This window comes from Dicentrarchus labrax, unplaced genomic scaffold, assembly GCF_905237075.1.
Source record: "Dicentrarchus labrax unplaced genomic scaffold, dlabrax2021, whole genome shotgun sequence".
Lineage (NCBI taxonomy): Eukaryota > Metazoa > Chordata > Actinopteri > Moronidae > Dicentrarchus > Dicentrarchus labrax.
In genome coordinates this window covers 26,185,306-26,213,185 of record NW_026136707.1, presented here as the reverse complement: position 1 = coordinate 26,213,185, position 27,880 = coordinate 26,185,306, and the positions used below count along the sequence as shown (strand labels likewise).

The 27,880-nt window shown below is 38.6% G+C and overlaps 1 protein-coding gene across 6 annotated transcripts; it reads left to right on the top strand.

Moving 5' to 3' along the window:
* Positions 1-7,211: 7,211 nt before the first annotated feature.
* LOC127367473 (uncharacterized) lies at positions 7,212-16,916 on the top strand. 6 transcript variants are annotated; one of them, XM_051407365.1, is made up of 6 exons: positions 7,212-7,335; positions 7,497-7,706; positions 14,330-14,530; positions 14,863-14,994; positions 15,137-15,198; positions 15,846-16,916. In XM_051407365.1, exons 1-6 carry the CDS (start codon positions 7,302-7,304, stop codon positions 15,894-15,896), a joined length of 690 nt encoding a protein of 229 aa, XP_051263325.1. In that variant the 5' UTR covers positions 7,212-7,301; the 3' UTR covers positions 15,897-16,916. The 6 variants fall into 6 exon arrangements, 4 of the variants coding, with proteins under 4 accessions (XP_051263325.1, XP_051263324.1, XP_051263323.1 ...); XM_051407364.1 differs by having other exon boundaries at positions 7,497-7,768; positions 14,392-14,530; XM_051407363.1 differs by lacking the exon at positions 14,330-14,530 and having other exon boundaries at positions 7,497-7,907.
* Positions 16,917-27,880: the final 10,964 nt, after the last annotated feature.

Sequence of the window (27,880 nt, the reverse complement as noted above, 5' to 3'; positions counted from 1 at the left end):
TATGCCCCAATTTCATGTTGCTTGCTTTCATGTGGGCCAATTTGGGAGTTTCTCAGTGACTAAAGTATTCGAGAATGAGTGAATGAATGCATCACAAATGGGCAATATGAGCACAGCAGTGCTCCCAAGGGCAACAGAGCACCGTGCTGATAGTTCTTATTGCTTTGACTTTATTGTGGTCATTTTAGCACAAGGCCAACTGAAGAACTAACATCAATTATGAGAAGAGTTATACTCTAGCAATGAGTGCATGTGAATACACCAGGATTAGCTCAGTGAATTAGCTGATCCTTTTTTTAAAAAATGGGATCCAATTTCATCCAATGGACATGATGCAGTTTTATTGATTCCACATTAAGTCTGTGTATATCATAATCCTGATGCAAGATTCTGTCTAAATTAAAAACACATTCCAATTACCTGTTGCTCTATAGCCACTGAAGGTGGATGCAGAGGGATGTATGTGTGATGAAGACCTAATATGAGTAACATATTAGAGAGGTCCAGCCTATAATCACAGTCATAATTGAGACACTGATTCTTATGTATAATCACCATATAATAATGTAAATCAAATAAGGTTTATCATAATGTATACATTTTAAATAAAAGTAATACAATAATAAATAATATTAACCATTAGTTAAAATATTACTCCAAAAAAGTAAGCACTTTCCCCAAAATATTGAACAATTATTTTAAGTGTGTAACATTTAGGATGATCTATTGTCAGAAATGGAATATAATATTCATAGGAAGGTTTTCATTAGTGTATAATCACCTGAATACAAGAATCATTTTGTTTTTGTTACCTTACAATGAGCTGTTTTTATCTACTGAGGGAGCAGGTCCTCTTCCACAAAGTCCGCCTCGAACTGCCTAGCCTGGAACAAACACACCAGTCACTGGCTGTAGATAAAACCGTATGCATTCTCATTCTCATGTCAAAAACAGATGCAAGCAGTGTTCAGTTAGTTGCAATTTGGAACTTCACAACCAAATCTTATGCAATGGCCTTTTAAAGACCTGGACTCAATCTGACATTTCACACTACCCTCATTTTAAGATTTAGTACTGAGCAGAAGCCAAACCTGCCTCCTTGACTGTGTGCCACTGATCAGACAAAACCCTGCACAGAACTCAACTGGTATTGTTCAACAATGAAAATCAGTAGTCATTGAATTATCACTATATCACCTATAGTATGCAGTGTCTGTAGCTCTATCAGATGGAGGTCTTCTGTGATCATGATGCTGATTCTTTACATATTACTGAGCCTTATTCCATGCTTTTTCAGAATTTAGTCAGTTGGTGCTTGTGGAAGATCAATCTATATATGACATTTGATTTTCACTCAAATACACATAATTGGTAATGATGATTATGATAATGATGATGACTGCTGCTGGTATGAACTTAAAAAGTTTCACCTCCCAGTGAAGAACAACATAAAATGTGTGCAGAAAAACAATTCTGTTTGTGGTCGTGACAATGCTCAGCTTTGAAATTGCCAAATAATCAGCACAGGATGCCTGCTAGTGTCAGCTTCAACTAAAAAATATTACTTTTCACCTGTGTGTGTGTGGGTGCACACAGCATTGGAAGTGTAATGGTGTGGTGCTGAGGTCACCTGTGATTCTCAGGTCTGATTTGAGCCACAGAAGCGTGAAGATGGGCCAGAGGGAGCGGCCTGAAAGATTTATGACAGAAAGAGTAGGTTTGACTCCTGGAGCTGTGTTTGTGCCTGAACTCTCACACACATGAACTGAAATGGTGCTTGTGTGTTTGCGTGCCACAACATGTCCTAACCTCTGCTGTGTGAATAAAGGAAGGGACAGGGTCACGTAAAATAGGACACTGGTTTTTCTCTGCAGTTTCACACCACACACCTACAGCACATGAAGTTTTGACACAGCACTGGATTATAATCAAGACTGGATTAACAACCAGGCAACGTGGGCACCTATGCCGCTGACCCAGACACAATCACCCTAGGCCTGTGGGGCGTTCACATTCATTGGATTGGTTTAGTTTGGGAATTATCTTTAAATGTTCAGGAATTACCTACAGCCCTGTCTCCAAAAAATAAACTTTATTTACAACTAATGTGCAGCAGCAAATATGTTTTGAAAGAAATGTAAGGCAGACGTAATTAAGGTTTCTATTAACATAATGAGGAAATGTTAATTAACGTACCTTGTAGGTCACAACAATGTTGGTAGTGAACGTATCAGTAAAATGTTCATTGACAGTTTGTTTTCTACCAACTGCACTAGTTGTATTATAAATGTTGTGTTAACTGTTGTGATGTGATGTTGTTATCTGATCTGGTGACCCCAAATGTGATTTTCCGACAATAAAGTTGCATTCTATTCGATTCGAAAGAGGCAATCTGGTAATATTATTCACTCGTAGTGACAGCATTATTCAGCAGTGACTTGAAACAGAAGGAATAGCTAAAGGACACAGAAGAATCAGTCCACAAATATGAAAACACATTGTGTCTTTCTTTATATTTGGGCTCCCATGCTAACAGATTAGAGCAGTCACACCGCCCGCCTTGCGTATCTCATCTGCGGCTGCAGCAACGCTTCACTAGAGAGTTTTTCCGCGAACAGTTCCCAGAAAGAGTAACCGTTTAAAGGGTCTGTTCATTGTCATATTGACATTAAACCAGCAACATATACACCTTTCACTAGAGTTTCAATGTCTATAATTGTGGCAGGTATTAGACCTTCACCACAATGCACTTATAAAAGCAAATAAATTAGTAATATACAAATGTAATTTCTAGGAGACAGGATTTAACTAACTACTAAGAACTAGTTATTTCAGCTGATATCATGCTTCCATTGATTGTAATAACACAATTATAAAGGGGAGACACTACAGGTGAAACAGGTTTAAAAGCGTAATATCACCAACTTCCCCAGTTGATCACTAGTCACTATATTATATATTTTTTTGTATTACAAGTTTTGTGAAGTTTAAATGTGAAAATTTGCTAATTTGCATACATTAGTACAAGAGAAATCTGAAAAGGTTCAGAATTTTGTGTTTATTTTGCTGACATATTAAAGTCAAAGGTTTTGATAGAGGGGATTTTATCTATTTTTATCACTCCATAAATAAAAAGCCACAAAAAATAATCAATTTTTGCCATGTTTCTAGGTTTGTTTCAGCAAACTTGAGCACAGGTAGTATTACTGCACAAGACGGAAGAGGTCTGAATGAGGTGTGGCCTCAGGGTTTGTTAATTGAATTCTTCTGCACACAGTCAAGGAGAATAGTTGATTAAACAGATGAGCGGGCTGGAAATGAAGAACCCAGATGAAGTTAACACAGGTCCTCATGTGAGGTCATTACTGTAGTGCTGATGCCGCTGAAATCAACTGCTTTAAAGTGAATCACACATTGATAGCGTTTTATGTTTTACAATGATGAAATCCTTCTTTTGAAATGATGTAGAGGTGAACATAATGTAAATCTGTGCAGGAGGACGAGACCGTTATATGGTATCAAAATGTGCCTATATCTTTTATAGCCAGTAATAAGTATCTTCATTCCAGAGAGTTAACTGTGTCTCCCTTAAAAATCCATATGGTTCCAACCCTGCCATGTGAGTACAGTATTCCAGCCACACCCCCCATATTATGTCTCCTGCCAGCTGCCCCATATAGGACAACAGGTCCATTAGTTTTCCCATCATGCAGTGTGGTGTGGGGTGGCATATGTCAACGGCAGCAAAAGGCCTGTCAAATGAACGGGTGGCCTTGACTGAAGTGTCCCCAATTAATTTAAGCCAATAGAAAGTGCTGATTCTCGTCAGAGCCATCTGGAGCGCGTCCCCCGGTACCTGAACAGCATTAAATGATTACAAGTATTAAGGTGTGGGCGGTGTTTGTGTGTGTGTGTGTGTGTGTGTGTGTGTGTGTGTGTGTGTGTGGTTCATTTTATAAGGGACCCTGACTATGACAATGGGTAGGCCTTAATACATTGTATTTACCCCTCCTACTAAAATATGCCTGCAGCTCAGATGTGCTAACAGCTGTAGTTACTTCAGTGGCATCCATTTTGCTAAATTTGAATGGTTCTGAAGTAACCTGAGAAAACTCTAGGTGAAGACACCTACACAACACTGAGAAAGAAGTTTCTTGTTGTTGAAAAAATAACAAGACCAATGAGCTGGGTGCAGTGTTAACTGCTATGAAGCTGTGGAGAAGGCCGGTGCGACTCTCGAGGCCACTGAGCCAAATATTGCTTGTACACCTCTTTAGATGTCCTGAGTAAAGAGGTTGTTGACTTCAAGGTAATAGGCTACACACAAGTAGTACCATGGAAATCAAAGGTTTTGAGGAAGATTTTAAAACTACAGAAGAAAGACATCCACAAATAGTTAAATACTTTTTTGGCGTTTTTGAGCACTTTTAATTTTTTGTTTGCATGGGTCTCCATGGCGACGGGGAGTCGCATTGTTTACACCCGCGACCAGATGATCATCCTGCATCATCCTGACTGGAGAGCTGAGGAGGAGACGGCGAGGCCGCAGAGCGGGGGTTAAACGGAGGATGAAGAAGAGGAGGTTTAAACCCTACAAACGTGGCTACACGAGCACATACCGGACTCCAACGTCACCATTCCTGGCTTCCAGACGGTTCGAGCCGACAGGGATGAAGAAAGGAGGGGGACTGTCCGTGCTCATAAACAACAGGTGGTGTAACGCCGGGCACGTCTGCGTGAAAGAGCGTGTCTGCAGTCCGGACATCGAGCTTGTCGCCGTCGGACTTCGTCCATATTATCTGCTACGTGAACTTTCCAGTGTTATCACCATCACTGTTTACATTCCTCTGTCTGGGAAAGCATAAGCAGCGTGTGACGTCATCCACACTGTGACTGCAAGACTACAAACAAAACACCCGGAGGCCTTCATCATCATCACAGGGGCCTTCATCATCATCACAGGGGACTTCAACCATATTTGTCTCTCATCCACACTCCCAACCTTCCACCAGTTTGTCACATGCACCACCAGAGACAATAAGACCTTGGACCTGCTGTATGCAAATGTTCCTGTTTTTTATATCTGTAGCCTATTTATTTTACCCAAATGTTGCTGTGACAAGTGAATTTCCCCATTGTGGGATTAATAAAGTTATCTATCTATCTATTATAAAAACACCATGAATTTGATCCCTGGCATGTGGCAAAATGACTATCAAAAAACCTGGCCACTCAACTAAGAGGAGGGAATGTGAAGGGCTGGGAGAGTGGATTCCATCCATTAGAAATCACTTGTTGAGCTGAAAGAGACGTCGGTATCAGCAATGCTCCATGTTAAGAACCACTATGGCCAGGGAACAGGCACTGATCACTACCGTGAGCCCCTCCATGTGACTAACCACACAAGTAAACTTTGGTTAAGGCCAGGATCTGAAGGTCATAAAGCCCTTAATACTGTAAGAGACAAGAGGCTTTTGAAAGACCCGGTTCATCTGAAGATGTGTATCCACACAGCAACACTAGAGGTATGTTTAAATAAAGAAGGTTTCAACTTAATATAATGTAGGGCACAAAGGGGAATGGTCTGCACACACTCCAAATAAATAAACAGTTAAATAGTTTTCTCTTTTTTAGGTGTTTCAACCTACAAGATCTCAACATTTCCTATTTTTTCTTTTAGATTGTATATTTATATGGATGTGACAATGTCCCCTCCTAATTAAAAATCTTTAGAGATAGGTCTATCATTAATGCGGTGTATTATTATACATACATTATTATATATGTATATCTTATCTTATACATTTTCTCTTCAATACAAATGTCCTGTGGTGTGTAACGAAACCTAATTAAAGATATGACTATTTGATCTGCCTATTCCCATTTGCATCCAATTCTCTGTAGCATTTGTCTTTTAATTAATAACTAGACACTTGTTGTTTTTCAATACTTTTTTACAAAATGCCTACTATGTGTTTTGACATGACAATTGACATTGTTATCGTACTAACAATGTCAATGGAGTGAACAAAACACATATCATGGCTCCACAAGAGAGACCATTCAGATCCCAGATATTATAAGTTTCATGCAGTTGCATCATCACAAACACATAATTGTTCCATTCCATATTAACTTTGATCTTCAATTCTAGTCAAGATGTCAGTCCTTTCAAAGACTTTTAATATCTATAAATGGCATGAAATATGCATCTATATATTTTTCATATTGGGGTACATTTGGACAAACAATATTTTATGATACCCTACTTTGACAAAAACTGACAGGAGTAGGTCATTTTCTGAAGATCCTTGTTTAATACATTTTCTTTGCTCAAAAAGAGCAAAAATAATGTTTACCTTGGGCTATGAGGATGATTGAGTCACTGAGTTGTAGAAAGTAGCAGGATGAACTCTAAATAAGAGAGGCAAAGTAGGCAACGTAAGGGCTGCTATACTGAAATGAATTATAAAATAACTTCTTACCACAGCAGACACAGAAACAAATTTACCACCATCAAGGGCAGACTTTGTTCTCATTCAGACAACCGAAACCTTTGAACAGTTCATATGTGGTGAGCATTGTCTTTAAAACCACAGAACATCAGTAGCTGCACATCATGTGACCCTTTGACGTCGTCGTGGCAGATATCCTCCGAGGTAATAATCAGAAACAGACAAAGAGTAGACAAATATCCTTTTTATGTTGTGGTTGGACACAAATTCAAATCTCCAAAGTACAAACTTTTTGGACATTTTCATAAAAGGTCAATGATTTTGTTAGGAAGTTGAGTTTGGCAGATCAGAAAATGTTCATATGAGTAATTGGAACAGCCACGTACTCCACGTCTTTTTGATAAGCATTGATAATTGACCTATTCTAAAATGACCACAGCCCATGTGAGTATAACTGACAAAAAGAGTGACACTCTCTCTTGTCTCAGCAACATCTGCTACTGAACACTAGTCCTGTTCCATATTTCAAACAGTTAACAGCCGGCATCGTAACAATAAACGGACAATTTACAATGATCAACATTCAGAGTGGACTCTCTACCTGTACTCTATATGAGTGTTCATGTAGAGTATAGTGTAAACTCTAACACATCTGGTGGTATGTGAGTTCACAGAGGAAACATTATTGCCATGCAGCATTACACCAATAGAAAACAACCACTGGAGAAAATGTTCCACTCGACTAGCCAATCACAGCCTATACTTCCTTTAATGGAAAAAAAGTCTGCATGATATCTGTGAGTAAGACCTGTTTCACTGTCTTTTAACCCTCGATCATCGTCACACATGGATGGGCTGCACATGCTGGTCGTTCTCTTCGGTAATTCCTTTGTCTATGAATCTGAAGTTTGAGAATAATTCCTCGCTATACCTGTATTCTCATTGTTGTTGCCTTGAGCAGAAACCTGGACCTGCTGTAATGTGAATCCTGTAACACTGAGCACATTTCAAACTGCTTTTACCATTGTGTTTGTATTCCAGGAGTTGTTTCTTACAGTCATGGTTGGATTTCTGGACCAGTGTTGAAGGTGGCAGTCAGACCAGGAGACAACATCACTGTCTACTGTGACTGCAAAATATCAACTGGAGTATATATAGTGTGGTACAGAAACTGCACTCATGAGAACCAGCCTACTCTTGTCCTTAAACAAAACATTGGTTTATTGCGGGACCCAGCTAGTACCACTATGCCTGGTCTGAGCCTTTTCCCTCGTTATCAATTTGTGAGAAACTCTTCCTCTGAATCTTATGACCTGTTGATCAAGAACATCACTGATTCAGATGAGGGTCTCTACTACTGTGGAACTGTAAAGCAAACAGTGGAGGATAAGTTATGCATTATTCAGAGATTGAATTACTCATATGGCAACGTCACAACAAGGATCATTTTAGGTAAGTATGCTGGTCTGAATTGTCTTTGCCTAAAACATCTATGTATGACTGTTTATTTAGTATATGTAATAATTTGACTGAATGATCATCATACAGTGGGAAAACTATATTGATAGATGAACTATCATGAAGTCTACCACACAACATGTGAAGACTATGTATCAACAACTTGTATTATTGTTTTTTACAAGTAATTATTGGATATATCTTTAAAGGCAATTCTTAAATGGGACCAACGTTGAGCAAAGTCTTTACACTTAAATACACTTAAAACTGTGTGCAGGAAAATGAAAAATAAATACGCTTTCATTCTGACATTTTTGTGAGATCAGAGTTTATTGAAGCTGATCAACACAACTTTGTTTTAGACTCAGATTCTGGTGATCCTCGTGAGAACCCAGACTGTGCTGTGTACCGGGTGCTGCTGTTCTCTCTATGTCCAGCTTCTGCTGTTCTCTCCTCTCTCCTCTCCTCACTTGTGGTTTATCACATCTGTCATAAAACAGGTAAGTCACATATTTCACTTTTTAAACTTAATGTGTTCATGTCAGAAATATCCTGGACAATTAATCCACAAAAATCATTTAAATCACAAAGATAGGTAGATTCCTCTTTTAATTAATTGTGTGAGTTTTGGTGTACCATGATGGTGTGTTTATGTGTGCAGCTAAAGAACCTCAAGTTGATCAACAAAAACCTGAAACTAGAGGTCGAACAAGACTGAGTCAGGTAGGTGTAACAGTAGAATATAGTCATGGCATTAAATCACTACATGATCATGCTTCTAAACAACAAATGTCCAATCGTAGGATGAAGATGTATGCTATGCTGCACTGGAAATCCGTCAGCCGTCTCAGAGACCAAAGAAGAAGAAAACCCAGAGTTCTGACTTCAGCACATATTCTGCCATCAATACTTCTAGAGTGTAGAGAGTCTATCATACAAAAAATGTAATTGTATAATGATGATTGATAATGAGTCTTATAATTAATGTATAGGCATACATCTGCACCATTCTGTCAGCCTTTTAAAAGTCAAGCCATGGGAGGATATTAACGATTACTGTGATAATGGAAATTTACCAAGATAAAGTGTTTTGTATTATGATAATCGGGATATTGCGATAATATTATATATCGTTCCATCCCTAATGCCAAATGGCCTCGACTGGCATTGTGGTCTAATAGTTGTGATGGTGGCACTACAGCGCTGTCTAAAGTTGAAAACTTTGACAATTCACAACAAATCAGTCACATGTGCTATCGCTTTGAAACTCTCACCACAATGTAGGCCTAGTTGGTGGAAATATTCAGATGCTTTGAGCTGGCAGGAATTATTAAGTCTATCACTGTTTTTTGTTCGCCAAATTTGCAAAACTAAACACATTTTTTGCTCCTTTGACACCAAACTGGCTACATAGCATCTTCAGTCATCACATACGACCCAGCCAGATATTGGAATCATCAAAAATCTGTGATGGACCCACAGTGCACCAAATTTTTTTACTGTAAATAGTACTGTAAACAGATATAAATTCTCGCTAAATAAATACCCAATGTTCATAAAAAAATAACATTCGGAAGTCATATTAGAGGGAGTGTGGTCAACTCCAGAATTTAATCGCAAAAATTTAATTTTTAGAATTTAATCCCCATGATGCCCACTTCTTCCCATCCATTACATACATAGACAGCCTTATTTTTCTTTTCCTTTCTTTATTGTGATTTACATTTGCAATCTGGATTTTGAAAAGTGCTCTGTAAATAAAGATTTTTATCATTACTATTATCATGTCTACATGGAAGTGTCTTTTGGAAATGGGACTTTGGAAATCAATTATGTTGTATTGTTTTTTTTGCATAATTTTTAAAGTAATGTATTTCAGACAAATTTTGAATAATTATTATTATTCAATTTCCTTTAATTACAGTAACCACAAGCATCTTATACTGTAGCTCATATGATCAGTAAGGTTCTCAGGCAACACTGACATTCACAGTCCTGCAGAGCGAATTGGTCTGGGTTATGTAACATATATATATCTGGTGGAGCTATTTCTAATGCCCAGTACTCTTGAAGTCTTGCTTATGACGAGCCAAACAAAAATATTTATTACATTTTCAGTAGTTTTACCAAATACCAAAAAGCCATTTTTCAGTCAACGAACAAGCCTCAAAACATTTTTAAAAAACAATGAACATGTCACCGTAATACGAAAAAGACATTACAGTGATGCTGTCAGTCTGAGAGAACAAAGAGATAAACCACATTCCATTTATCTCTTGTTTTTCTCACATTCAGGCACAAACTGTGTGTCTCACAGTGAACAGTGTATATGTGGTTAGCGTTTGTTTGTTAAACAAAAGAGCAACAGTGGTTGCAGAGCAAATCACACCTTTGCATGTGCATAGTCATACACAGGCATGCTGAAGCACAGTAAAATTGTTTTTTTTCCCACTTGAAAATAAATGAGAAATTTGGTTGTTGCAAGTTACCACCATGGAGGATTGACACCAGAAGAGTCAGCTCACAGCAGGAAGCAGATATCCTCTGAGGTGAAATGGCAATCAAGACACGGGTGCACTGTTTTTACATTGGCATGGTCTGATGACAACATCGCAAGTCCAAAATGTGAACCTTTCAGTTGTTAAGAAAAGCAACTTTGTTTCTGATCCATCCAAGGTTTCATCAAGGGTTCAGCACATTTCTTCAAACTGTCAAACTAGACAGTGCTGATCAGATATGGATCCAGATTCTGTTACTGCGTTGACTATTTCTCTCCTAAAATGGTTTCACAAATATGTTTTAGTGTACTGTTTATCTGGAATATGAGAACGTGTGTGACCAGGCGATCTGGCACTGCTCTCTGTCGGCATTCTCCCTGTCCCAGCCCTGAAAACCTCCTCCTCCCAGCAGTTGAGTACCAGTGTAAACACCAACAGTCCTCCAGTGCTCTGAACACCCAGTCCTGGGCATCCAGGTCAGTACGGCTAAGCTAACTCGCTAACAGCAGCTACATCAGGAAAATTATGGTTATGGTGAAACTGAATGAGAATCAGACTCAAGTAATGATATTTTTCATGGATGGACAAATCACAAGATTGCTACACTTAAAACTTCCAAGATGTTACAACACAATACAGAGTGACAATGAAGTTAAGTGAACTACATTGTGTTGCCCATGTGATCGGGTCCACAGGAAAACCACACTGAAAAACAGCCCCTTATGTGGGTTGATGTAGCAGATTACTGTCCTGTTGACACTGATGCAGCTAAAGGAGTAATGGAGTATCTTTATATTGCTGTATTGCTACTTTTACTTAAAAAAATGACACGGTTTCCTGTGTAGTTAGTTGCTAAGGTCAATGGAAAACAAATGCACATACACACATACACACACATGCATGCACAGGGTAACACCTTGTAATACAGGCCCCTGGCTGGCTGCAGCGGGTGATTGTGCAGTTTTATTAGTGGATGGAAACAGTTGTGGTTTCTGCAGGCTGCAGTCTCTCAATACCATGCTGCAGAGGGGCTTGAGCTGATAACAGCGAGGCTAAAATCCTCTGGATAACATCTGCACCACCACACACAGCAATAGAATTGTGAAATGCACACACACTCACTGAGAAATATAAGCAGTTTCAGCCTGCCTTGCATTTAAGTTGTGTTTTCAGCCCAGTTAAGTTCATTTTAATCAGCATCATCTATTAAGTCTGCAGGCATGACTTTGTCACACAATATTTCACTCACTCTCCTTGGGCTGCAGTTCAAGTCTCATTTTTGAAAATATAGTCTGCATGGCAATAGTAATGTCGTATGGGATGGATGGTAGAGAGGACAAACCATCCCATGTTTATAACTTGTGAGTGTAGTGGTGCACAGAATGATGTCACACAGGCTCAATGTGGTGAAACATATTTAAAGGGGACATATTTAGCAAAATACACTTTTCTAATGTTTGTACACACATATTTGGGTATTTGGGTGGCCTACCAACACAGAAACTGTGAAAAAAATCTACTCAGTCTTCAGCTCAAACGCTCCATTCAGATTTTGCTCCGTTTGTTACATAACAGAGGGAGTCATTTGCATAGCACCACCTCCCATCTGACTAACCACTGCCCACGCACAAGAGCTGCCTTTGCTGCTGTCTGCCATGTTTGCCCTGCAGTGGCTGTTACTGAGAGCCTGGAGCTAAGATGTTTGCTGCTCGAACCAGCACGGACGTCTACATGTCCTCCCATCATCAGAGGGTGTATGTGAAGATACATGTGCAGCTAACGTGGCTAACACTGTAGTCACACAGGCTGGGCCGATGTCAGACTTTCTGTTGTACTACGAGGGACAGTCAGAAGCTGTGTGACCGTTAAGCCTTGTGAGAAGCTCAGAATCCCAGGAGTAGTAGGGTGGATGCTGGTGATTGTCTTTCATGTTGCTTTTTGTGTAACTTTCTACTGATGTGTTAACGTTACCTAAGGCCAGCTAGCTGAAGGCCTTCTTCTCCATTCAGGTGTGTTTTGCCATATGTAAATTCACGTGATGGACGAGTACGAGGTAAAGACAGAGCTATGTGTAACTGCAGGAATGTATTCCTTTAGTAAGGCTGTGTGACTTTGAGTAGCACAGAGAGGCTGTAGTGGCTCAGTGCTGTTCCTAAGTAAAACCGTGACTAATATAAAACTGTAGGAATTAATGAGTTTGGTAAGATTGTGTAACTTTGATTAGCACACAGCAGCTGCAGCCTGTTAGCCCTGGTCTGTGAGCTCACTGCTGCAGGTTACTATAGTTACTAAATCCGCTGTCTGGATTTTATGTTGTGATACGAGGGACAGCGTGATCAAGCCTGCTGAAACACCAGAAGCATTGAGGCGGAAGTGGGAGGGCATAAACTGTGGACGCGTCGTAACGCTGACCAATCAGAGCACACTGGGCTTTTCGGGAGGGGGGCCTTAAAGAGACAGGAGCTCAGGCAGAGGCTGAAAAGAGGTGCTCAGCTATAGACAGTATGAGAAAAATAATGTATTTTTTGAACATTAAAACAAATAAAGCTAGTGTAGTAGAGCCACAAAATACAATTATGAACCTCAAAAGGGGCATAATATGACTCCTTTAATAGATATACTCTACAAAATGCAAAAATATCACTAGGTTGACAATCGATCCAGCATTATTTGCTTCCATCTCGTACACAGAGATTCTCATTATCTGACTCGCTCAAAGATTACACCTCCTATCAAACTCTTTATAAGGTTATATGTCTCGACCATTTCCATACAGATAATCTGTGTTCAGCACAACACCATATTACTTAATGTAATTACAGAAAACACATATAGCCATAACAATAACAGACTCATTGTCAAAACCACTGAACATCAGTCGCTGCACAGACATCAATCCAGGTATATACACATGCACATACACAGGCACAGTGTATCATTAAACTATGTTTCTGCCCCAGTAAAAAGACAAGAGTATTCTGGTTGTTGCAGGTTACCGCCACAAAGCTGTGACACTTTGATGTTGTCAGGCAGATATCCTCAGAGGTAATATGACCTATCAGAAACAGCTAAAGTGCAGACAAACATCCTTTCTATTTTGTGGTTGTACACAAATTCAAATAATTTTTAAACCTTTTCAGAAAAGGTCAATGCTTTGGTTTTTTTTGGGAAGGAAAGTCACTGGGGAAGAGGTTGGAATTAGGAAGTTCAGTTTGACAACAATAAAAGGACAATTTACAATGATCAACATTCAGAGTGGACTCTCTACCTGTACTCTATATGAGTGTTCATGTTTAGTATAGTGTAAACTCTAACACATCTGGTGGTATGTGAGTTCACAGAGGAAACATTATTGCCATGCAGCATTACACCAATAGAAAACACCCACTGGAGAAAATGTTCCACTTGACTAGCCAATCACAGCCTATACTTCCTTTAATGGAAAAAAGTCTGCATGATATCTGTGAGTAAGACCTGTTTCACTGTCTTTTAACCCTCGATCATTGTCACACATGGACGGGCTGCACATGCTGGTCGTTCTCTTCGGTAATTCCTTTGTCTATGAATCTGAAGTTTGAGAATAATTCCTCGCTATACCTGTATTCTCATTGTTGTTGCCTTGAGCAGAAACCTGGACCTGCTGTAATGTGAATCCTGTAACACTGAGCACATTTCAAACTGCTTTTACCATTGTGTTTGTATTCCAGGAGTTGTTTCTTACAGTCATGGTTGGATTTCTGGACCAGTGTTGAAGGTGGCAGTCAGACCAGGAGACAACATCACTGTCTACTGTGACTGCAAAATATCAACTGGAGTATATATAGTGTGGTACAGAAACTGCACTCATGAGAACCAGCCTACTCTTGGCCTTAAACATAACATTGGTTCATTGCGGGACCAGAGCTAGTACCACTATGCATGGTCTGAGCCTTTTCCCGCGTTATCAATTTGTGAGAAACTCTTCCTCTGAATCTTATGACCTGTTGATCAAGAACATCACTGATTCAGATGAGGGTCTCTACTACTGTGGAACTGTAAAGAAAACAGTGGAGGATAAGTTATGCATTGTTCAGAGATTGAATTACTCATATGGCAACGTCACAACAAGGATCATTTTAGGTAAGTATGCTGGTCTGATATTTCTTTTTATTTTAAGGAATCTTTAATCAAGTTTTATGTTGATTTTTATTTGAAAACGTAGGTGTAAGCTGGAAAAGGTAAATGTCATCCATTTTACTACTCAAACATCACAGTGGTGACGCAGATATTCTTAAAAGGTTTTACTGACTGCAGTCTACGTTTACAACGCTGTTATCTGGCCATTGGGGCTGTAGACCCCCAAAAACATTTTTTGGGAGAATATATACAAAACTAAATATTGCAATACAATATTATATATAACATTTCTTACACCCTTAAATCCTATAACATACTGTATGTAATTGATACAGATTCCCGCCCAGACTCCAGTGGGTGCTGCCCTGTGTCTGCTGAGTCCTGGATGATGGTGTTGTCTCCAGCAATCACTATTCTGTCCTCTGTCCTCTCTTTTATTTTGATTTATCACATCTATCAGAAAGCAGGTACCTACTGTTGTCTCACAGTCGCTTTTTTAATGTTTTTAACCCTGTTTTACTTTAAATGAACAGTTACTTAAGGTAAGCTGTCAGTATCATTATATTTGCTTGTTGCTACTCTGTGATGATGCTACATTCATTTTTGCAGATAAGGAACGTCCAATTCTCCAGAAAGGAGCTGACACCAAGGCACAAACAAGATGGAATAAGGTAATGAACAGTAGGAATTTGGCAATTTCATATGTATAGATATATATTTAAGTTTTCATTAGCATTTTTACAGTTTTAGCTGCTATTTTTTCATCTTTGTTGTCTTAATGTATCTTAGAAGAATCTGAATCAGAATGAGATTTATTGCCAGGTAGGTTTTTACACATACGAGGAATTTGTCTTGGTGCAATGGTGCATAAAATATACAATCACACATAAAAAATAAAAAGATAAATATATAAATCACACAAAAATATACAAGTCACACAAAAATCACACAAGAATAAAGTACTAAGTAGTAAATAAAGATAAATAAAGATAAGAAAGATAAGAAAAGATAGGAAAACTGTACAGAAAACGGGAGTGCATTAATGTAATGCATATATACAGGGTGGGTATAAGAGTCAGTGTCAGTGGGGGATCTGGGCCTTGTTGATGAGGCCAGCTGCAGACGGGAAGAAAATGTTTTTGTGGCGAGAGGTTTTGGTCCTGATGGACCGCAACCTCCTGCCAGAGGGGAGAGGGTCAAAGAGTTTGTGGCCGGGGTGGGAGGGGTCAGCCTCCGTCACAATATAACAACACAGTAGTAGAAATTACATTATAATTATCCTAAATAGATGTGTAATTAATGTCACATTGTCTCTCAGGATGAAGATGGGTGTTTTACACGAGTTGTGTACCAGGCTAAGGATGAATAAACAGAAGAAACAGAGGATGGCACGCACAAGCACGTTAGCTTTGTTCGAGCGGAAACCACAATATAAAGACCAGGCGTCACAAGATTCTCTGTTATTTACCACAGTATATCCTGTTACACACATCTGACGTGGGGGCAGTTTGTTTCATTATCAGCATCTATATGTCAGTAAATGTGTTGGGATATTACTGAAACTGGCAACATCTGGACAATAACTTTCTGCCAACAATGGCATGAATGAAGAAAATGAAGACGCTGTTTGTCTTGTTAGACGAAGAGAGAGGTCACTCTCATGGCTGACTGATTGTTGCAGTATAACCTGATTAGACATGGTACCATAAGAAAAATTCCATGTCACAATTATTTTGGCCAGAATAACTGCAGTGCACACTAGTATCACGATAATCATGAAAACACACTTTTGAAAATGGCACTCATAAATATTGGAATCACTTTTTATTTGTGTGGGATACAACAGGAAAACTGAACCTTCAGCCATAGTGACAGGCTAAGGATTTTGGAATGACTGGAAAGATTCAGGCTCCCCCTTGTCCCCTTGTTCAAAATAAATAAGGAAATTGATATAGAACCGTATGCTGGAGAGAGACAGATTTTTCAACTCAAGCCATGCAAGGATATTCAACTGTAGACTATGTCATGGGGTTTAAAAGACTGCTGCAAGTGAGCCAGCTCATGATCTGTGGCCTGTGTACACATGTGGTTTGTTATGGGGTTTATAATCAACCAGGAACAACAAGCTTTTTTAAATATATGCATTTTCACAACCTGTTTTAAAACTTTTCTTTGTCACCGTGTTAGGCCAGTGTTCCAGCTTATTTACATCTTGTTTTTATTTTTAGTAAATATCAAGTAATAAGAGATAGTTATACTGTTTTAAATTGTATATGAAATGTTTTATGAAGATTTGTAAATATAATTAGCTCTTGTCAGTATTACATTTGCTTGTTGAATTCTCATGTATAAGCTTTTTGCTAATAAAAACTAAATAGTATCAAAGGCAGTAACAGGCTTCCTCCTCAATGTGTTACATATTTAATTTTGGTAATGGTTATCTAATGGCATTACATAAATGTGAATTCTGATTAAATTAATGAATGTAAAAATCCAATAATTGTAATAAATTGAAATGAAATATGCTTTCCACATATTCTACAACTACACCTTTTTGAACTGTATATGCGTACATTTCGAACACACACAGATTCATCTGTCAGACAGAAATGAATTACAGCGGTAGCACGACAGATCTTAACACTCAGCTGGTGAGACGACACGGTGATACCTCTGCTGGTGACGAGGAGTCTGCGGAGGCTAATACAGCTAACACGAGCAACAACACGCAAGACACGGATATTAAACACTTTCCAGCTACAATTGTGTATAGGTTACATAGATTTTATAAAATCTGTGTAATCGAATGTAAGCAATGACACTTATAGGATTGAGGATTTTTTATTTTTAATGGAAAAAAAATGTCTACATTAAAGAAATGTTAAGAACTGTATCAGAACGCATTGTATCGCCCCGAATGGTATCGATACAATGCGTAATACACCCGAGGTACTCTACCCTCTTTATGTTTGGCATGTAAAATGGTCTGTTTCTATTGTTTGCTTTGTCAGTGTAGCGTAGTGCACTCTTGTAATTATACTTAAGAGGGAATACTTACACTGGAAACGTCTGACTTCAGCTGTCACACCTTGTTAATTAACACAGTGGATGAGGAAATTAAATCAGAGTGGCAGAAATAATTTTAGTCCATGATTGAATATCATGAGGGACAGAAAAATGCTGTGGGATCTGCTGCCTAATTGTGCAAGCACAATTTATTTATTTTTTTTGTCTTTTTCTCGTGGTTCATCCAATTACTCAGTTAATGATAGAAGAACGGCTAAAAACATCCTGGTGGCGGAGAAAAAATGTAAAAACGCATGGGTAATGCCTGGGCATTAACTTGCTTATCCAATATACAGTAATTCACTAAACCCAGTACAGACACAGTTTGGACGCATTCTTAATGCTTCATTCTTTACTAGAAGTTACTAGAAAACTAAACCTTGTGTGTAGACACGTCCATTTTAATGTGGATACATTTCAAAACCATCCACAGTCTTTTGAGGACATTTACTTAAAGTTTTTTGCACCGTATGTTAGTGTGATGTTGTGTATAGTTTAGTGAGTGTTTTGTGAGTAGTAATTTTTATGAACTTTCTTTTCTTATGGTTTTTTTTGTTGTTGACTTTTTTATGCCTTTAATTGATAGGACACGTAGGCAGAAGAGAGAGACAGGGGACAACATGCAGCAAAGGGCTGCAGGTTTAATTGCATTCAACGTAATGTGATGCAAAGGAATATGATGCTATGTAATTCAATATGGTACAGATTTTATTTCCCTGAGAAACAGTTAAGAGAGGAGGAATCAGTCTGAATTTTATGCTCACAACTTCTGCCTCACCATTGACCACCACTCTGTCTCCTTCCCCACACATCCACATCATCTCTCCTTTGAATGCCAAGTCAACTAAATCACCAGACCCCAAACACGTCCGAGACTGTACTGATGCGATCACTAATCACAACTTTTTCTTTTTTTTTTTTTTCTAGCAGTGTGGTTGTGATAGAGAGCCAGCAGCAGAGAGATGGTGAATGGTAGCAGAGCAGAGGAAAAGAGAGCAGTGAAGTTGTCAGTTTAACAGTGAATGTGCAGCGTAGGTTACAGTCTGTCAGCAAATAAAGACTGCAGCTTCTCAAGACCAAAGTAAAGCTCCAGTGGGTTGTTTCCCAACTGCTGGAGAACTGAACGGGGTAATCACATTGAAGATGCCAGGTGTGCACAGACGATTATGTACAGACAGGTCCGCTGTCAATTCAATTCAATTCAATTCAAATGGCTTTATTGGTATGACAAAACACAGTACATATTGTCAAAGGAAGGGTGCAGACATTGAAAACATACTATAGCAAATTAAGATACTACAACAAAGAAACATAATACAAGACACAGCAAATAACCTATCATCAAATATAACAGCAACAACGTGTGTCATTCACTGTGCCACAGTTTATGGCAGGGAGAAAGATAGACTGCTGCTAACTCACAGCTCTTTGAGTCCTCCTCTTGTAGGACTGGCAGTTTGTCTTCATCTAATAGGTTAAGAAAACATTTTGTTATTAATTCGTTATTAATGTCTGTTTGTGATAGAGAGAGCTAGAGCGAGGCAAGGGCCAACTGAGTGAATCAATACGCTGCACGTAGATATACAATGAAATAAGATTTTTCCAATTTTTCCAGAAATGGAATATAATATTCATAGCTATGTTTTTATTAGTGTATAATCGCCTGAATATAGGAATTGTTGTGTTTTCCTTAACTTAAAATGAGACGTTTTTATCTACAGACACCGTAGATCGCCTTCCGTGGAGGCCGCATTGTTGAACCGCCATGTTTCTACAGTAGCCCAGAAGGAACCCAAAACAAGCCAAACACTGACTCTACCTATAGGGCGGTTGGTGTTTTTCACATATCCCACAGCTACCATAGTTTCTCCCTTGCAGTTGGAAAGGAAGGGTGAAACAAATGAGTTGCAATCAGCAGCTACACCGCTAGATGCCACTAAATCCTACACACTGGACCTTTAAATAGTACATAAAAAAGAAAATCAGTGGCAGTCAATGTGGATATTGTGGCCACAACAAATAAATGATATTATGGGAAACACTGTGATAAATTAAGTTTTACTGATGCAAAGATGTTAGCATTCTGCATTCAGCCCAAATAGTATCTGGTGCACACTTCTTTTTAAATTGGGGCAATCGCATCTTGAACATTTATGTCAGTCCACCAATGCAAATTGGGGAATCTTACGTGCAAACAACAGGCAGGGCCATCACAGGTAAGATGAATCATCAGATACTGTACATCCACAGTGCCACAGTGCAAAGGTCCATGGAACCCCCATACCAATGATTGTCCCCCAAAATCTTAAGTCACCAAAAGGTCCATGGTTCCCACAGTAACAAAGCCGGGTTGTTCCCAAGTAGAGCAGGGTCCCTCACCCAATCACAACTACAGTCCATTTCACTGACCTCACCACAGAAGGAACCACAACAAAGCTCTACATATAAATACAAAGCAGCACAGTCACTTAAGATTCAAAGAAGACTTCCAGTTTTTCCAGTATTTTTCACATTTCTTGGTTGCGTGTCTCAGGGAAAAAGTCCATAACATTTCCTGAATATTTTCAGTCCATTCAAGAAATGTTGGGGACTCCTTACACAGCCATTTCCTGGTTATTGCTTTTTTTGCTACCTGCTAGTAGTATTTGTAGTAAATATCTGTCCTGCTTTTACAGCACAGTTGGCCAATTTCCCAAATACTTAACACTAAAATTAAAATCAGTTAGATGAAATATAAAGACACGCCCAGAAAATATGAAAATTATCAGCAGACATACTACCACACATTCTCCAACACTGATCATGGTCAGGTTTGTTGCTTTTCTTTTTATTCTAGGAGTTATATAAAACCTTAAAATGTTTCAGGTGGAAGACCCCTCTTCCATTGTACAGATGAATAAATCCTGGAAATCAATGTTTTGTTACCATTACCTTTATATGCTTCAATGAAGATCTTCATCAGAGTCATTCCATTCTCTCCAGTATTTTTAATATTTTTTTTATCAAAGTAATGTCTCAATTGAACATATCAAAAGTAATCATGTCAAGTTTCAGTGAGTTGTTAAGACATATCTAACCCTTTGTTAGAGGATATTAAGGAATATGAAATGATACCGATATTCATCCATTGTTTAAATCTACTGTCCAATTCAGCATATATACATTCTGTGTCATATGCCACCCAGCGTAATATTCACACATTTTTTGAAATTCCAGGTCTTTTTTTATGTCAGATGAAATCCAGTTGGTTTCTTTTGGAGAGTTTTTTCTCCCAGTATGGATTGGAGAGGTATGCTTATTTGACTTTGTTCCATTTTGTATTCTATGTATTGTCACACCAACAAACCAAGCAGATCTTATGTCCTGTATCTCCAATTAATACCCCTGTTTTCTTTCATCTTTGTCGTCTAATTGTCAAATATTCAATAAAGTGAGCAATAAGTGTGGGGCTATGGGGGCATCCCTGTTGACGTCCCTGTTCAAGAAACATTGTTTTCGATAAATTCATGTTTATTTTAATTTGGGCTACAGAAAAGCAATATAAAGATTTCAGGTATCCAGCTACCTGTTTGTCGAAACCAAAGCAAAGGACCAAACATAGCTATTCCCATCGGACTGAATCAAAAGCCTTCTTAGTGTCAAGACTTATAACTACTGATCCAATGTTACTGTTTTTCACACAGTCAGTGAGGTGGAAAGCCCTCCTCACATTGTCCTGGGTTTGTTCTTCACAAAACCTATTTGTTCTTAGTTATTGTTTTACTCTGCTCTATTCCTATAGTTGGTAAATCTAAGGATGCTAAAAATGTTGATATGGCTGCTAATTCAGCCGCCTGGGGTTGAGCAGATAACTTTGTGTAGTAGGCTTCAAAGGAGTTTTTTATGTCTTAAAATTTATGCTGTGTTTTATTGGCCTGGGGGTCTTTTACAAAATATTTTATAAAACTTTTGGCCTGTTGTTTAGGTATTCTCTATGTGAGTAATTTTTTAGACTTAGGGCCATTCTCAAAAAAATCTGTTTAATTAGTTATTTTCTACTTGATATTCATATAGAACATTTAGACTTTGTTATTGTTATACTCCATATGCTTACTCTCCAGAAATTTTAATTTGTTTTTAATTTGTTTGTCTTTTTTTTCTCCTTTTTCTCTTATGTGGTTGATATAAACAAAATGGGGACACACATCAAAACACTGCTCCACAGCACCACTAGTGGTTAAAAACTCCACAACTTCCCTTTAACGTAAAGCACAATACATTTACTTGAAATAAATAAAACTGCCTTTCCTGCCAGGGAGGATGTGGTATTTTTATTGACAAATAACTAGATACTAGGGCTGCCAAAACAATGTGATAAAAACATTATATTGCGTTCAATTTCACATATATTGTGATATATGTGATCCGATCAGATTCATGATAATTTTGGAATGAACAGTTTTGCGTCACAAATCTAAATTTAATTGACAAAAACTATTAAAGTCATGATGATGTGACATTTTTGGGGTCTGTACCAAACAACCATGTTTTCTTACATATGGAGAACAAGATGTGTAGGCCAGGGTATCTCAGCAGAACTGCAATACTTCATTATAGTGCTGTTTGTCACATTTTACCTTCATCAAAAAAAATTGCATGTTGCAAGATTTGCATGTTGCATTCGGTCATACTGCAATTTCGATAATCTTCTGATTAATTGTGCATCGCCACTACATACTCTGCATTCCTACCACAATTCAAATCAGCAAACAGAAAAAAGCTAATTGAAAACCCTCCAAGATATGCGTTTGGTTCAGAGTGGACTCTGATTCTGGCCAAACTAGGTAAAGAGGTTGATTAGCGAGATGATTGTTTTGTGTTCTTGTAAGTGATGGCTGCAGCTTCCAGAGAGCTGCTCCCATGCTGCTCACTGCTCTTTGTGGAAGCTTGAAGCCTGAAGCTCTCCGTAGGCAGATATCAGTTGCACTTAATCAAGACATTGTTCCCGGAGACTGCTTACTCCCTGTGCCAAACAAACAGTTCTGTGAATAGTTTAAGGGCACTGACTTTTTTCTCCCTTTTTGTTTGTTTTGTTGTTTTTTTGTTTTGTCCTTTTTTTTCATCTTCAGTCTCCGCCACACTGATTACAGCCTCCCGTAGACTCACAGAAGAGCTTGGTGTGTTTGATTGAATTTAGAGAGCAATTTGTTCAGCAAGGAGAGACACAGTATAATCCAGTCCCTATAGACCGCCTGAGTAACTGTTTGTTTTCTATTAATTAGCATGTGTTTGTGTGTATGTGTGTGTGTTATGTCTGGTTACTTTGGTTTCCTCATTTGCATGTGTGTGTGTTTGCTTTGGGGTACTCATTTACAAATATATGTGTGTGTGTTGATGTTTATGAATGCACATACATTTGTCTGTGTTGATATTCTAATCCACTCTACCATGCTTCACGTCCCAACCAATCAGGTTAGATGATTTTCTGCTTTAATTTGGAACTTTCAAGAGAAGTCACCAGATGTCTGAGGCTGTCGCAGATGGGCTGGCTGCCCTCATAGTCTGCACTTCATTAATGCCCTTGAGGCACATCAGTAATGTATACGGGGGGTGTATTTTAGACAGAACAATCTACAGTATGTTGACATTGCTGCATCATGTACATTGATTCAGACTGAATACCTGGAATGAAAAAGCATTTCACTCACTTAAAAACGCATAATGGTTGAATCAACGTAGGGGACAGTGATTGAGCAATCAGTTAAACTTTTGTGTCTTTCATTTCTCAGCCCACATTGTGATTGGAATGTGGAACAGGTGTTCTGAAAATCTTTGACCTTTATCATGGAAAGTCAACAGCAGCAGAGCTCCACGACTTTTTCTCAGCAATACCTTGCCTTTCAACCACCCAACAGCAAAAATGGAGATATGCAGATGGTGCAGCTGAACTGGAGCCAATGGTATGACCAAGTGTAAATTGTGATGTCACCCATTGGTTTATGGCATTACAGATGTCACCATGTTGGTTTTTCAGAACCAGCAGCGCTTGGTTTGAACTCATATGAAGCAGGAAACAATAAACATTACACTAAAACATGTTTGTGAAATCATTTTAGGTAACACTTTATAATGAGTACACACTATTAAGCATTAGTTAAGCATGAATAAATACTGAATTCATCATTTATAACGCATGAATACACATTAGTATGTAGTTTATAAACAGTTAAAAAAATTTTATTCATCATTGATAAGCACATTAGTTATGGATTAGTAAATACTGAATTCATCATTTATAAAGCCTGATTCTGCTGTAAATAGGCATTACTATGTGGCTTATAATCACAGTTATAAATGTTTTACTCTTCATTGTACTGTACATTTCTGCATGCACTTGCACATCCACTATTCAGACATGCATTAATGATTAGTGACTGTGTTAGCAGATGTTCCATTAAAAGTCACAACAAATTCATTTTCTATTGATGGCCTATAAACACTTATTAATGCAGGAATTCACAGTTACAAAGCACTTACTACTCGTTAATTGTATTTTACGCGAGCTTATCTAAAGTGAGCACTATCTATGGCTTATTAAGCATTTACAAATGAGATATAAAGGCTGACAATGCCTCGAGACTCACAAAATGTTCAGTTATCTTAACAGACAAAGGAGAGACACAACACAAAGGGATATAGAACATATTGTATTGATATTTACTGCAACTTCCCAACATATTGTATGAAGACGAACAAGGGTGGTTTATGAAGACATGCTATTGTTGTGATCTTATCTGTTTGGGACGTGTACGTTGAGCTAATCCCGCTCTCATCACGTCATCAACGTGATGACGTGCTGAGAGCGGTATGTTACGTCATATTTACGTTAACTCTCAGAAGTTTCTGACAGTGCAGCCAAGGGGAGCATGGAGAAGCACATTGGAGTCGGCGGCCGTCAGCGGCACTAGTGGTGAGTATGTGTCTTTGTTTGGTAGCACACATTATGGTTGAAAGCTAATGTTAGCTTGTCAGCAGCTGCAGGTGTTTGCCCTCGCTCCCTGACTAACGTTACTAACGTTACCGACCCGCCCGCGGTGGCTAAGCCGACCCGCCGCTGCTAGGCATTCACCTCGCCCGGCTAGACGAGACTAGACTAGGTCGGTTAGCCACCGCGGGCGGGTCGGTATTTGTAGACATAAACTTGATTCAGCATGTACTGGTAGTACACTGAAATAACTGCTGCAAACTCAAAAACAAAATCAAGTGAAATGTTAAAGCTACTAGGACAAAAGTAAAACAAACACAGCTGAACTGCTCAGCTTTTTAAGTGAATTGTGTGTTTAAATTTAGTTTACTGTGACTGCAGTTGTTTGTATTGATCCATGGTTCCATGGTGTAGTCTGGCCTAAAAAATCTGTCTGTCTGTAAAATGCAGATCTGCTTGTTTGCATGTTTGTGTTCCTGAGTTGGGGTTAGGGGAGGCTCATAAAAACCTTGTGCTGGGGCCTGTCATACCTTTAACAGTCGCCTTCATACTGCTCAGCAGCTAGCTTACTCCCTACAGATCTGACCTGCCAACTTGTGTTTAGTTTGAAGATAAAAGTTAGCATGTGTGGTAAAGATTATGAATTGGCCCTGACAAGTTCTACCAGTACTGACCAGGGACTCAGACTTTACAACACTGTTTGTTCTCCAGGCTACTGTCACCTCTAGTATGGTTCAGTAGGAAGGATTCCTAATAATTTTAGTAAAAACTCTGTACCCTTTCCTGTAGTGCCACAAATCATAATTTCCACTTGTATTAAATAAATATCTAAATTTGTCTGAACGATCGCCATGATGTTTCCCAAGCACACTCATGCTACCAAGAGGATACACCTTTTACTAATGTCTGTTCACTAAACCCCTGCCCCAAACAATGACTCTCTGGTCAAAGCAACCATAACTACGCACAACAGGCTTGTCAAGCTTTGGGTTTCTTAACTTGCTAAGCAGTGTGCATGGGCCTCTACTTGATATCTAAAGAGTTTGAAGGGTGAGTCAAGGAATAGATTGAAGAAGTTTGTGAAAAAGATGTAAAACTGGAGTCACCAAATTCATTACACTTAACAGATCTCAAAGATCAGTATCAGGCCAGTCAAGGCATTATTTAACTGATTGCTACTGGCTGTATTGAGCTATATTGAGCTATATTGAGTCTGATTGAGTCTTTGTTTTACATCAGTTGTCACACAAATGTTTTTACACAGACAAATGCTAAAGGGACTTAGTGTCGGCAAATACTCAATATTAAATGACTCGGATCAGTTGGGCAAAATAAACTTAATCAGGACATCCGTACAACAGTAGCTAACTGAGGCAGGGTCACATGAAGCATCAATTTGGACACTCAAAACAAAAGGTGAACTTTGCATACAAGATGTGTCATAACCTAACAGACAGATTACATACATATTAGTTTCTTATTATTTTTCTGTATCACCTTCCTAAAGGCAAACTTTCAACTTGTAGTCCAACTCCTGCAACTGTAAGAATAGCAGAATCATCTCAAAGTTCACTCTAGTGCTTTCGCATTGTTAGGTGGAAGCCTTCGGGGGATTCTTAGCCATTGTGTTGTGTTTTCTGTGAAGTTACTGTTCCCTTTGAGTGAGACATGCTGGGAAATTGTGACTCAGATTCCTGACAGGAGCCAAACGTAATTCACTTGTAATCTCCCCTTACAGAACGTGTTGGTAGAAACTCGCCGATGACGTGCTGACTGCAATAATACCTGACAGCACAGATCTGTACCTGTTTGTGTCTGCTGCCTTCACAGTCGCACTGCAGCTTATGTAACAATCACAGTGTGATGCCAATGGCAGGGTTCCTTCTAGTGTCAGAGCTGGCTCATTCATTCTGTCACAGCGTACAGTGTACCCCAGGACAATACTACAGGAGAATACAGTACAACAAAGTACACTATTTGAGACTGAAGTCTACACTTACTTTATGCCTCTGTATACCACCTGCTCAGCTCCAAGCAGCAGACACAGTTAGTGACACGCTGGGTAACATAGCGGAGCATTTAGCAGCTCAAGAGACAGATATTTCCCACAGGAGTAGGTGGAGACCAAAACAGTCACATTTCTCAGGTAGCCAGAAAATTGACTCACGTGAAGCTAATGCTAATGAGCAAACAATTGTTTTCTAACATGTTGTCAACTTTATTTCAGCTCGTCGTGGAAGTCTAGCCATGCGAGGCAGCTGGATTCATGAGATCACATGAGAATGTTCAAGCTATGCATTTATCCAACCAGCTTCCTATGAGGAACTGCTGGCAGCTTTGGCATGAGCTACGGGTGTGGTTTAATGCTAGGTGTGTATTACGACATGTCAGAGAAGTAAACAACAATGGCGGCTGCTAAAGAGGTTAGTGTAGATGCTGCTAGTTTTTCTTCATTGAAAGAAGGGCAAAGAACGGTATTAAGGGTTTGGAAAATATGTTTTCATTCTTCTCCCATTTCGCTAAGAGTTTGACTATGTTACTTGGTTATCGTTGATCTAATTGGTTGAAGTTCGCCCACGAAAGACCCTGATAGACACATGGTTCATCCAATCACCTGTATTATTACCAAGTATTATTTGAAAGAACCTTCCCTTTTTTCAAACAGTTTCCAATGACGACTTCCTAGATGGTTCTGCCCTTAACGTCTTTAAAACAAAACTACATTTCAGACATCTGTCCAACATTTAGATTACTATATTTCACTTTAAAGCAAGTCTAAAACTGAATATACTGCTGAAACAGCACTTAGACATAGACATCTAACTCGCTCTCAGTCAAAAAAAAATAATGAAATAATGAAAAGCTAAAAAATAAGACTAGACACTTCACCAAAGACTCTACTGCCGAAGTGAAAACTTCCCTTAACACCCATCAAATCAGAAATTGAAATGGCATGGTCATTGGTGAAATAAAAAGTTTACTTTTACAATTAGTCAGAGTTACAGTAGTTTAAGTTGAAAGTGAAAAGCAAATATTAAAAGATCATAGAAAAAGACTTTGGAGAATTGAGACTTTTTTTTTTTACCTATTTAATGAGGTTTTCTCTAGGGCTAGTACAGATACCCTGTGTTAGGATAAGTTTGTACCAAAAATAAAAATGTTTGCATTTAAATCCACAGAGGACGTACAAGATGACACATATAAAACTGGTTTTATGAAACCAATAAAACAGATGCTGGGTCTAATTATGAAGGATCTTATCAGCATACTAATTTACTGTAGCTATAACCTAGAACCTGAAAAGCACAAGTAGATTAAAAACT

What these genes read in the sequence shown, in the direction of transcription:
- LOC127367473 (XM_051407362.1), top strand. Translation starts at nt 7,302, where the DNA reads ATGGATGGGCTGCACATGCTGGTCGTTCTCTTCG. An exon ending in TCACATCTGTCATAAAACAG is followed by an intron (nt 8,414 to 8,574) that starts GTAAGTCACATA and finishes TTATGTGTGCAG; the next exon opens with CTAAAGAACCTCAAGTTGAT. An exon ending in GTCGAACAAGACTGAGTCAG is followed by an intron (nt 8,637 to 8,716) that starts GTAGGTGTAACA and finishes GTCCAATCGTAG; the next exon opens with GATGAAGATGTATGCTATGC.